The 11813-nt window shown below is 39.8% G+C and overlaps 1 protein-coding gene across 1 annotated transcript; it reads right to left on the minus strand.

Annotated features, from left to right (window-relative positions):
* Positions 1–1600: 1600 nt before the first annotated feature.
* PTP4A1 (protein tyrosine phosphatase 4A1) lies at positions 1601–6201 on the minus strand. Its single transcript, XM_037136047.2, has 5 exons — positions 6097–6201; positions 4931–5023; positions 4516–4646; positions 3289–3363; positions 1601–2982 (listed from the first exon to the last, which is right to left on the minus strand). The coding sequence occupies exons 1-5, from the start codon at positions 6199–6201 to the stop codon at positions 2865–2867; spliced, it is 522 nt and encodes a 173-aa protein (XP_036991942.1). The 3' UTR covers positions 1601–2864.
* Between the last annotated feature and the right edge of the window lie 5612 nt (positions 6202–11813).

Here is an 11813-nt window from a genome sequence, read left to right on the forward strand (position 1 = left end):
CCTTTTCAAGTGCTCTGGCTGGAAGGGGGAGACCAGATGTGATTGCATGCTTGGGCTAGGTTGCTTCTAGACATGGAGCTGTGTGTGTGAAAAAGCACTGTCCTTCCTAGGCTAGCGGGGCTTTAGGAATAAGGGAGGCTATGGCGTTCTGCAAAGTGGCAGTGGCACTTGTTTTTCTTTCAACTAAAAGATTGCATTTATGTTTTGCTTCAGTAATCATGTAACTTACATGCTATGGTTCCTATACACAAACCTTGTCAACTAGTCACTATTTACATCATCCTATTGAAGAAACTTGTTCAAAACCCGGTAACCAAATTTTAGAACAGCATTTGGTAACTTCCTATGAACAAGTTCCACTTTTATTTCTGCTTTCTTGTATATAAGGAATCTCCCAGAGTGAGTATTCCTAAAATTAGTCACGTTTAAAAGAGAGAAAAATATCTGGATAGAAAGCAAACCTCATCACTGTACAGATAAGGTTTATAAATTTTTAGCCTGATAGAGACAATCCAAAATTGCCAACTGTTTCAAACTCAGTATGTTTCATTAAATAATGATGGCACCTCCTCTCAATAAAAACAAATGCTGTTTTTATGGGCTATGTGATAATTATCATTTAATAATCTACACAAAATTCTCTTCTCAAGAGTAGGGTGTATTATCCCTGGCTTGGTGTGTGGCTCAGTGGCTTGAACACTGGCCTGTGAACCAAAGGGTCTCTAGTTCAAGTTCCAGTCAGGACACCTGCCTGGGTTGCAGGTCAGGCCCCTAGTTGGGGGTGTGTGAGAGGCAACCACACATTGATGTTTTTCTTTGCCCTTCCACACTCCTAAAATAAATTTAAAAAGTAGGGTGTAGTTAAAAAAAAAAAAGAGGAAAAAATTAGGTTAAATAATTTAGGTCCAACATATTTAAGTTTTAAAGAACCAAGGATACCTGCCCCCCCTTATCTTTTTGCCCTGCACTAAGTTTCAAGAATGGAGTATATTAAGTGTTAAACTGCCATGAACAGATGTAAGTAAAATACTGAAAACACAAGGTATTGTTTTCTACTCAAATTTTGAGTCTTTTATTTGGTTTTAACTGCTATTTAAAAAAGAATCAGACAAGGATATCTGATTTCAGTCCCTTTCAGATTAACATAAACTATGTACGCAAAAAGACGTTTCAGATTTTGAAAGAAGCTTTAACACGTTAAACCCTCTTGTGCCAAATACTTGTTGAAAATAATTTTAAAAACCTATACAATTATTAATTTGTAAATGAGAAAGCCGAGGCTCAGAAGTTGCCCTTAACCAGTTACTAATTGTTGAAATTGGTGAAAATCAAAGACTTCCCCTACTATATACTGTTTCTCATCAGTACAGTATAGTACGCAATAGTTCAGTTATCTAAACCTTTAAAAAGCAAAGCTTATAATGGAAAGCACTTTACAGTTCTCATGACCCTAACAAACTGCATCTATAAGCTTACGAGAATGCTAACTTCATTTAATCTTTGTTAAAAAAAGACAAACTTTTATTTCAAATGGTACTAAGCAATATGCAATTCAGTCTTAACGTTTTCTAAAGTTAACTTTAAGCAAAAACAATGTCAGTGATGATAAATGCATTTCATTATTTATTTAGATGTTTAAGCTCTCGCACTAGACTTTTTACAAGCTGGTGAACACTGACAAATTATTTCTCCCACAGAACTATAACCACACATTCCCAGACAGTATAAATATATGGTTGAACTAACATTAATACACATCACCATTTTATCAATTACATAATAAAACAAATGATCAAGTATCCAAATATTAAGTTACACAGCTCAAAAAGCATATAAAATATTAGATGTCTGCTCAATTCATTAGCAGAAACCCATTTTTTTTTTTGCAAGAGAGGGTGGGAAGAAAAAAATCACACGTCAAACAAAAGTTGGTAAACAGAATGTATGAAAACAAATATAATTTCAGAATTTTTATGATTAAGAATTGTTTCAGCTACAACAAAGCATCTCTACCTTTACCTTTAAAAAAATATTTACTAAAGAGCATTATTCTACATATTCCACACAAGACAAAGGCAATATTTTACTAAAAATACTCAATAGCCCCCCCTCCCGTTCTTTTCTCAGGCCCTCCCTATAAGTTGCACCCCAAGTGCAAACATTAAATTAACTGTAAGGCTTTTTGTCTGGAGACATTAAAGACATGTGCTTCTGTACAATGTAGATTTTCAAAATGGAGGCTTTTCACAATAGCACAAAATGATATTTATAGAAAGACATTAAATAATCACTAAGACTTGGTATAAAAATCAATAAGTTGAGCAAACCTGATGTATACTTGCATGTGGGAGATGTAAACATAAAGTGAGCAGGCAAATAACCAGATAGGCCCTACTTTCTTTGTTTGAAATGACTGAAGGGATTAAACACATAAGGTCCAGAGTGTTCATAGTTCCTGGGATTTTAGTTCTGTATGATACTAAAAATATACAAGTACAGTGCTGGACATTTTGGCACCTAATCTTTCTAAATCTCATATATTGATACAATTCTGGCATGGGAATAAATTTAAAGATATAACTCAATACTGCATGATTTCAGAAAAAGTCAACTGGTACAACTGATAAGCACATTTTAAAGCTGAAGGGTAAGAATCTTTCGTTAAGTGTAACAATAGGCTGACTGAAACCCAAACATAGAGGTGGTAATCCTGTCGAGCTTGTGGCCTGGTAGAACTGCTTTTCAGTACTCCTATGAAAGCTTCATTAGATTTATTTACCAAGCCAGTATGTTGGCTAATATGTATGACAAATTAGGTCCTATCTCAAGTTCCACTTCCAAAGCAATGGCATCAGGCACCCGTTCTACTGAATGCAACAGTTGTTTCTATGACCATTGGAGTCTTTAAAGCGCAGCCGCATTTTAGGACGATACTTCTCCAAATACAAAAGCTGCTTGCTGTTAAAAGCTCCACGCCGCTTTCTGGAAGGAAAAAACAAAAGATGTAAGTAATTAAGGCATAATCCCTCTATAATAATGATTCACTGTGCTATAGGCAATTATAACCTCTCTTGTGGCAATTCATCTTTTGATTATTACACTGTGTTTTAATGCAGAAACATGGACATACATATAATGTATGAAATGAAAACAAGAGGAAAGTCCCCCCCGCCCCTAGTTCTAACATCATGTTAAAAATGGTCAGACTGGTTATTGGAAAAAAAATTGCTTTCATAGTAATATAATTAAACTCACATTTAATGAAGAAAAAAGTCATTAAATGCTTACTGTCTTATGAATTGTACTGCATCTTCATATTTCATTCCACCTTCAATTAATGCTAGGGCAACAAGCACCGGAGCTCTGGTAAAGCAAGAATTTCGATAAAGCATTAAAAAAATAATAAGTAAAAATAAAATAAAATAAAATCCTGGAAAACTCAATATTCTAAACATTTCTCAATATATACTCTTCACTACACATCCTGTAAGTAGTATGTACAGTAAATGCTGACTTTCAAGTACTAGTATTTTCGTATCAAAGCCTGGTTTTATCTGGAACCAAAAATGAACTATGCCCTTAACTACTGTTAAGTCTACAAGTGAAAACTTGTATTACTGGAAGGGAATCATGAAAATATTTAGGTGAGATGGTATATTTTGATAATTACAGACAATTTTCCCCAAAATTCTAAGCAGTAAAAACTATTTTCCATTTCAAAAAAATGGAAAATGTTTTTAAATGTCATAAACTCCATTCCTGAAGATCTTCTGGAAATTTGCTTTGTTTTATTATCAATGAAACCGTGACACAACTGCACTACAAATTCCCAGGGCCATTTTCACTTTACTCACCAGGAGACCAGGACTTTTTGGTGGGCAGTAAAGGAATAATGTGGTTGTAAGTGATTTATAAATCTGGACATGCATATTTTGGCATTCTGGGTAATGCCAAATGAAGTCCTACTGAATTTAGAAATCTCTAGGATCACGGACCCTATCAAAAAATACACCATATGCAAACTAACTTAAAGACCCTTTTCCCCAATAAAGCTTGGAAAATGACTCCAGTATCACAAATGTAACCTAAAACACACAATACTACAATTAATTTTGCCCAGAGTCAAGCATAAATTCCATCTATAGCATGTTAGTCCCAGCTATAATGGAAAATACATTATTCTGTTATAATCACCTACTGTTAAATGTAGTTCAGTAAGTAATATAACAAAGCAAATTGATTCATGAAGCGATATCTTAGTTTTTACTGGAGTATCAAGTTTTTACTAAAATAAAAACCGGAATCATCAACTGGATTTAAGAAATTCTCTCACTGCCCTGGCCAAGTAGCTCAGTTGGTTAGTGTTGACCTAATGTACCAAGATTGAGGGTTCAATTCCCAAGCAAGGGCACATACAAGAATCAACCACTGAATGCATAAGTGGAACAATAAATTGATGTCTCTCTCTCCCTCCTTCCACCCACCCTAAAACCAATTTAAAAAAAATTCACTCACCTCCCAAGGCCTGCAACACAATGAACAGCAATACAACAACCAGGTTCTTCACGAAACTTAATTTTTACAAGACCTAACCAGTCATCAACAATCTGGTTGGATGGTGGTGCACCATCATCAAAAGGCCAATCCTAAAAGAATATTTAAGCATTTTAGATTAATATAAATACACAAATAATTCTAAAATTTCTTTCACTCAAATATTTTCAAATGCATCAACATGCAAATGCTTAATCTTTATTAAAAATCTTGTTACTTCAAATCCCTGCTTAGCTTTCACTTTTATTTTGAAATTCAGATATTCAAATTTTAATAAAACTTAAAAAATCAACCTTTTTAAAGTCTATGGTTTACATGAATACTTTTGTAGTACTTGTAGTGCAGTATAAACACATAGAAATTATTAAATACTTACAAGAACATGGATGCCTTCTTTCTCCACAAGAGTAGTGTCATAAGTTGCTTCACATACTCTAACTATTGTGGTAACACCATACTTTTTAAGTTCCTGGAGAAACACATATAACAAAATACTCAATGAAGTCTTCATACGATATCACCATTTATCATTTTGATCATTTCTCCCACAGGTATGACAGTTAAAAAAAAAATCATTAACAAGGAAGTGAAATCTTGTTTTAAGTGACAACACTAGAATAGCATGAAAGGAAAAGGGAATATTATAAAATCCCCATGGCCTTTCATTTCATAGACCTAAGTCGTTTATAGTCATGGATAGTTGGGGAAATAAAACAGGCTTAGAAGCAACTCAGAGATAAAGGTAAACGTAAACAGAACCAAAGGAATCACTCATGACTTAAGTGTTTAAACTTTGCTCATTTGCAGTAAAATGTGTAATTTAGAGCCTTAAAAGTATACTAAAACCCATTAAAACTATAGGCTACAAGATTTGTAATGCATTATTACTAAAATCTTAACTCTTCTTTTAAAAATATACAGATTGTTATCACAAGTATTTCTGTGATCTGGAAGGCCTAACTGTTGTTTCTGAGCATCTACACACATAAACTGATGTATACATCCAAATAAAATTTTCAGCATTACATTCCTTCCTTATAGTCCAAATAGATAGGCAGTGAGACAGTTTTGGCTATCTAGCAACCACCAGGGAGAAGTAGAATTAGTAACCAAAAATTGGATTGTAGGCATCAACTGGAGTCCAAGACATAAAGTAACTGTTGCTCATGATATTATCCAATTTGGTAAGCTGATAGGTGAACATATCAGCCTTAATCCTATAAATTTCACGTAAGCAAGAACCGTACTGTTACATTGTCCTCATACAAATTTACTTTTTGTCTAAACACAAATTTAAATTAAGAAAACTTGAGACAAAAACAAGATGTTAACTTAAAACCTAAACTAAGTAAGTCAAGTACATGTCCTTGTTGAAATGTGTAAAATAAATTACCTTTACAACCTAAGGAAGACATTACATTTTTTGGAAATTACAAAATGCAGGCATGTACATCTCATAATTTTCCGAAGTATTTTGTTAGACAAAAAGCCCCACTATTAAACTGCAACCAGGTTAAACAATCAAAAAGTATCAAACCTTACCTCTATAAATTTGTTTAAGGTCGCATTGGTTGGATTGTGTGTAATAAGAAATCTCATGTTCTTGTATGTGACTTCCACAGGAGCTGGGCGATTCATTCGAGCCATGTTAATTTAGTTAAAAAACACTCAATGCAGTTATGAAAGAATTTAAAAATTGAATACAGAAATGTTGCAAAGAAACTGAGTCTACTTCAATATACTCCACTTGAAATTCTCAGTGCTTTGAGTATGAAGTTGGAAGTAATGGGAAATGAAATGAACCTCCTAACAAGAAGCAGCAATTCTTCAATCCAGTAATACTGAGGCAATAGAAAGGAAGTGCACTGAGGTTTACCCCATCCAGGTCAGAAATCTTGTAAAATGCTCTGCAGATTTCAATTCAACACTCTGTGTCCAGGTTAACCACTCTTATGGGGGCTTCTTGGCGGAGCAGTAATGAATTTCTACAGTTCACTTGTCTGCATAGAGGTCGTGCTGTGCCTGGCAGTAATCTCCACTGCCCTTCAGAAACTCCATAAATGTGTGACCAAGAACACCACAGAACTGCTGTTTAAAAGAAAAAGAGAGAAAAAGTTGTTTTCCAATGCAAAAGGTTATGTATTTAAAGTATTTAAAGTATTAAGTATACAACCATCTTTTTCAAATTTGGGTCTGAGCTACCTTTTCCATTTTTACCAGAACTACAAAATACAAGGATAATTATAATTTAATCAATAGGCATAAAATAAGCATTCACAAATTAATTACTTAAAATGGTTAAATTACCAATCTAATGATCTAATACAGAGAACTCTTACGGGTAAACTACCAAATAAAATAAAATTTTGCAACATGTTTCCATTAATTTTCTATACTTAAATATAAGCATTTAAATGTCTTAAAATTAAATTCAAAAGGTCTGCTACTATTTTCACTTTATACCTTAAAAGAGTCCCATGTTATAGTTTCTAGAACTTTCCAAAAATTTTTAAGAATAACCCACATGAAAATCTAGCAGATCACAGAAAGATATAGCAAGTCAGACCCAGTTCATTTTTCTGTCAAACAGTAGAACGAAAGGTCCTTCTGAAAGATAAGTTTTATTATTCCAAGTTTGTTCAAATGAGCCCTTGGAGATTGTTACTTCACCTACTTGCTAGTTGGGTTAAAAAACTAGTGACTAAATTATCATTAAGGATTTTGCTCTTATAGCAAACAGACTGCAGTAACCTGGAAATAATTTCAAGTATATAATCTCACCTCAAATCCTAAATATTACTTCCTTTGAATATAAATGTCTTCTTGCATATTTCTGATGACATACCCTAAATTTAAGTATTTGTAAAGGGCAATGACTCTGTGAAGTATTAAGAAGAACAACTTCTTAGTATTCCGATTTCCAAGTACTATCTTTTTACGACTGTAAGCTAATTTATGAGTAAGACTATTTCATACCATTATATCCATAAGTAACAGCTAAAATTTCTGTTGCAGTTGAGCAACCCCTCGTGTTGCTCAGAAAGCAGAGAAAGCAATATAAAAATAATCTACTTAGTGAGTTGATTATTTTTACTGAGTGGAGCCACCCAGCGGATGGGAGGGACTTCCACTTAAGCAGCAGTGACTACTGATACCTATCGCCTCTCTTCCAGTCTTAAAACAGGCAATTCGGAAATACCAGGGAATCTCTCCCTCTCATCTATGAGTAGCATATAATCACAAAAACAAACGGCGGAAAAGAACAAGTTCTGTCTGTTAGCTTGTCAGACTGCAAAGAGACAATCTGTATAACCACTTTGTAAATACTTCGTTGAAGACTTTGTCCCACATTTACTTATGCTTTAGGAAATGCATCTAGAAAAAAGCCATGTTATGAAATAATGCCTGCACTCGAGGATGATCTAGCCTTTCGGTTTTCAGCTTATTGCCATTAAACAAAATTCTGCCTCAGAATCTGGATCCCAAGCAGGTCGACAATTACAGCGCAAATAACAATTTAATACTTTTGGAATGGAAGAGGCTTCCATGGACAGAAAGACAAACCTTAGAAATTCCGGCTCTGTTTGGCTAATGTTGCCACAAGTCAACAGGAGGCGATAACACAGTACACCAAGGAGTTCAGGAACAGTCCCCGATTAACAGGCGCCATCCAGGGCCATTCCAAGATTGGCAAGGAAAGTGCGTGCTGGTGCCCGGCCGGGGACTCCCTCGCTTCCGTGCAACAGTAGCCCTGGATGTTTCCAAGGCCATTTCTCGACCCACTTGCCCCGAGAAAAGGACAAGACTCAACTTGTTCCCTTTATCCACAGCTCAAAGAGGGGTGTTAAATCTGGAAGAGCTCGAATTACCAGGTGGCGACTGAGGAAGCAAGGCGGGGCAGGGAGTCGGCGTTCTCACCTAACAGTCTCGCTCCAGTCCCCGCAGGGCTGCAGCTCGTGGACGGCCCCCCGATAGTGTCCGCTCGGCTCACACCGCGCACACGGGGCCCGCCCGTGGCGCCCCCTTTCCACGCCGCAATCACGGGTTCGCACCGCGCCTTCAGTCAGGCGCGGACGCCGAGGCCATTTTGTTTGAGGCGCGGGTCCCGACCGTGGAGCACAAAGGTGGCTTCACACGGCTTCTGTCCCGCGCTAGCCCCCCAAGAGCTCCCGGCTGAGACTGTGAGCAGCCCCGCCTACCCCACGCCGGCCGGCTCTGGTGGCGACCACGCCGCCGCCGCGCCCAGCCAGTACCCGAGTCCGCAGTGACACGCGCAGCCCTCGCCCCACCCCGGGCCACGTCTCCAGTTCCCCGGGCGGGCCGCTCTCTTTCGGGCAAACAAAGGGGGCCTCGGGATGCCTTGGAGCCCGTCGGGCTCGGACCAGAGTCGCCAAGGGTGGGGGCGGCAGTCACAAAGCCGCTTTTGTGCCGCCCCGCCCGGCCCTCTGCGGCGGCATTTACCGCCCCCGCCCGCCGCGCTGGCTTAGCGCTACCAACCCCACCGCCCCGGGCTCGACAGGGGCGAGGTCGCCCGTGCCTCCGAGGCCAACCGCCCGCCGTTTGTTGGGTTCCCCAGCGTCCGCTTCCCGGCAGTTAGCTGCCACCGGCCGACCACAGGTCGGCAGTCTGGCCCCCTCCCGCCACAGACCCACCGAAACTGCGGGCCGGGGCGCCGTGGAGCGGACGCCGGGCACTGAACAAAGGCGACGGCGGGGACGGGAGGGGGGCGGTCATGGAGTCCCGGCAGCGAGGCGGTGGTACGACGGATACTCACAGGAATATGTTTACTCATTGAAGATTGTGGCCTAACCATACAGCCGGTCCCGAGGCGGCGGCGACACAGATGGCAGAGGTGGCGGCGGCTGCAGGGCAGGGGGCGGCGGCGGTCGTGGTGGCGCGGCGAAGTCTTTGCAGACAGCGACGGCGGTAGCAGACTTTACCATGCAGTGAACGGCTCCGAGAAGCGAGCGTAGCCGAGCCGGCCCGCAGTCGACGGAGCCAATACGCGCGCCGAGGCGCTTTTGCGTCACACACCCTCCCTTTTATAGCCGGCGCAAAGAGCGGAGCCCCAGCTACCAATCACGGCCGGGGGCCCCCGCCTAGCGCTGCTGAGCGGGGGCGGAAGTCCGCCTCCGGCAGACGTCACTGCGCGGCGGCTGCTGCCGGTGTGAACCGGTTGATGAATGGCGGGGCGCTCCTGTGCGGGGGAGGGGGAGAACGGACCAAGGAGGCGTGGGTGGACTCAGCCGGGGGTGGGAAAGGGATAGCGCTTCAAACCCTGTTTCTTAAAACTACTGTGGAGTGCACACGTGACATGGGAGGCTGGAAGTTTGCCTCAAACTTAAAATACAATTCTTTTAGGACTGGAACCGTGTCTCAGCCTCAAACCTGCTTGCTTCTACCCCAAGTCATAACCACGGTCGTCTTTTCCAGCAGTTTACCTTGGCACTTGAGCCCCCTGCGATCTCCGTCATCAAATAATCTTTATGTCGCATGATCATTGTACCCGATGACTCAACACCTTTAATGACCCGGCCGGGAGACTCAGACAAGGTGAATACTTGTCGCCGGGGGCACTGTCAAGCAGGAACTTAACAAAGTTATCTTATATTTGACAGCGAGAGTATTTTGTGATGCAGATAAAACCTTCCGTTCCCTATAGTCTTTTTTGGTCAGGTCTCCAATACCATGGACGCTGGCAACTGCAGTTGGCTCAACTGTGGCATTTCGAAACCACATGTATCCTTTTTACTGCTATTCACTTAATGTTTTGTCACAGATAGTGAAAAGCCTGCTGAAAGGAAGGTTTTATAAAGAATCTTACGTTTTGTCAAGGCCTGATGTAATTCTCTTGCGTCAAAGCTAAAGCTTTTCTTTTTGTTCATTTTCAGTCGTGTTGTCTCACTGTCCTCATAATTTAGGCCCTGAAGAAGTAGAGCCTTATCAAAATTGCCCTGTGCTACACAAGGGCAACTCTGTCATTTACAATCTGAAAACCCTTTCTCCTCTGCTTTCTGGAAGGAGTAAACAGGATTTTTACCTGCTTTGAAGAGCTCGGTTTCCTACTGAACACTGAGGCTTTTTGTTTGCTGTTTTCACTGAGCAGAGTAAAGAGGGCCTTAGGGAGAAAATTGTGTTCCTCAGTGTACTGCAGTGTGTTAGGATTTATTAGAACTTCTATTTGGAGAGTGTGGTTGCATAGTTATTCAACTTATAAACATACTCTGTAAACAAAGTAAGTGCTTTCAAAAAGAGTTGGCTCCGGTTTTTACAGGAACCCCGCTCTTTCTTTCATTTTAAAGAAATTGTGCCGAGGAAACTTTTGAACCCATCTAAATCAAGAAAAACTAAAGAGCTTCTTGAGAAAAAGATATGTTGCTTCACAACGAAGCTATAAAAAGAGAAAGGATTTTAAAATCTTAAGTCCTAAGAAGTATAGGAGGATTAAAAAGAAATCTTGGGGTAGGAGGGGCGTTCCTAAGTAGGTCAGGGAACTCAAGTCAAAAACAGGACAGATTTCATTACATAAAATTTGAAAGGTCTACACAGCAAAAAACTTTTGACAAAGTTAAAATATTAATGGGGAGCCATTAATATTTTACCTGGGGAGAAAATATTGGTGCTGTATCATGAACAGAATTAACATGTAATGAAAAAACTTGACCAATGTAACAGTGTAGTCAGAAAACACATTCAGTCAGTCACTCACTACAAAAGTTGGTCAACAGAGTGGGGCTAATTGGAATATAAAAACTTTCATATAACAACTTTTCAGAAAATGAATTCGGTGGGACAAGATATAAATTCAGCAAATGGTAAGCAGAGCGAAAATCAGTACTAGGCAGTTTCCTTGTAGAACTTGTGATAAAAGTTGCCAGCCTTGTGATCCACAGATCCTATAATTACCGTGAGCAGTGCTGACATGAAGTGTCCAGCCACTTATGCTCCTCAAGCTCTAAAAGCTGCACTCAAAACTCACAAGTGGACTAGCCAGCCTCTAGAGGCCTTAACCTCTCAGATGAGGTACCACCTCGTTTTACTTTAAAAAGGGTATAGTTCAAAGATGAAAAACTAGAGAACAATTTTGCTATTGAAAGAAAGGATACACTTTAAACAAGGATTAAGTGTGGTCTTTCTGACCTGCTCACTAAATTCTCTGAGTAGTCATGGGCCTGCCAGTATAGCAGCTGCCATGTTTGTGTGTTCTGTGCCATTATGATTCACTGTTGTGCTGCTCTACACATCCCAGTAAGTTTTAA

This window comes from Artibeus jamaicensis, unplaced genomic scaffold (assembly GCF_021234435.1).
Source record: "Artibeus jamaicensis isolate MK-2021 breed Jamaican fruit bat unplaced genomic scaffold, CSHL_Jam_final contig_388, whole genome shotgun sequence".
Classification (NCBI taxonomy): Eukaryota; Metazoa; Chordata; class Mammalia; order Chiroptera; family Phyllostomidae; genus Artibeus; species Artibeus jamaicensis.

Coding starts and splice junctions, on each gene's coding strand:
- PTP4A1 (XM_037136047.2), bottom strand. CDS start 6,201: ATGGCTCGAATGAATCGCCCAGCTCCTGTGGAAGTCACATACAAGAAC. Junction 5,024..6,096: donor CCTTAAACAAATTTATAGAG/GTAAGGTTTGAT, acceptor GTGTTTCTCCAG/GAACTTAAAAAGTATGGTGT. Junction 3,364..4,515: donor TGTGTTGCAGGCCTTGGGAG/GTGAGTGAATTT, acceptor TTGCTTTACCAG/AGCTCCGGTGCTTGTTGCCC.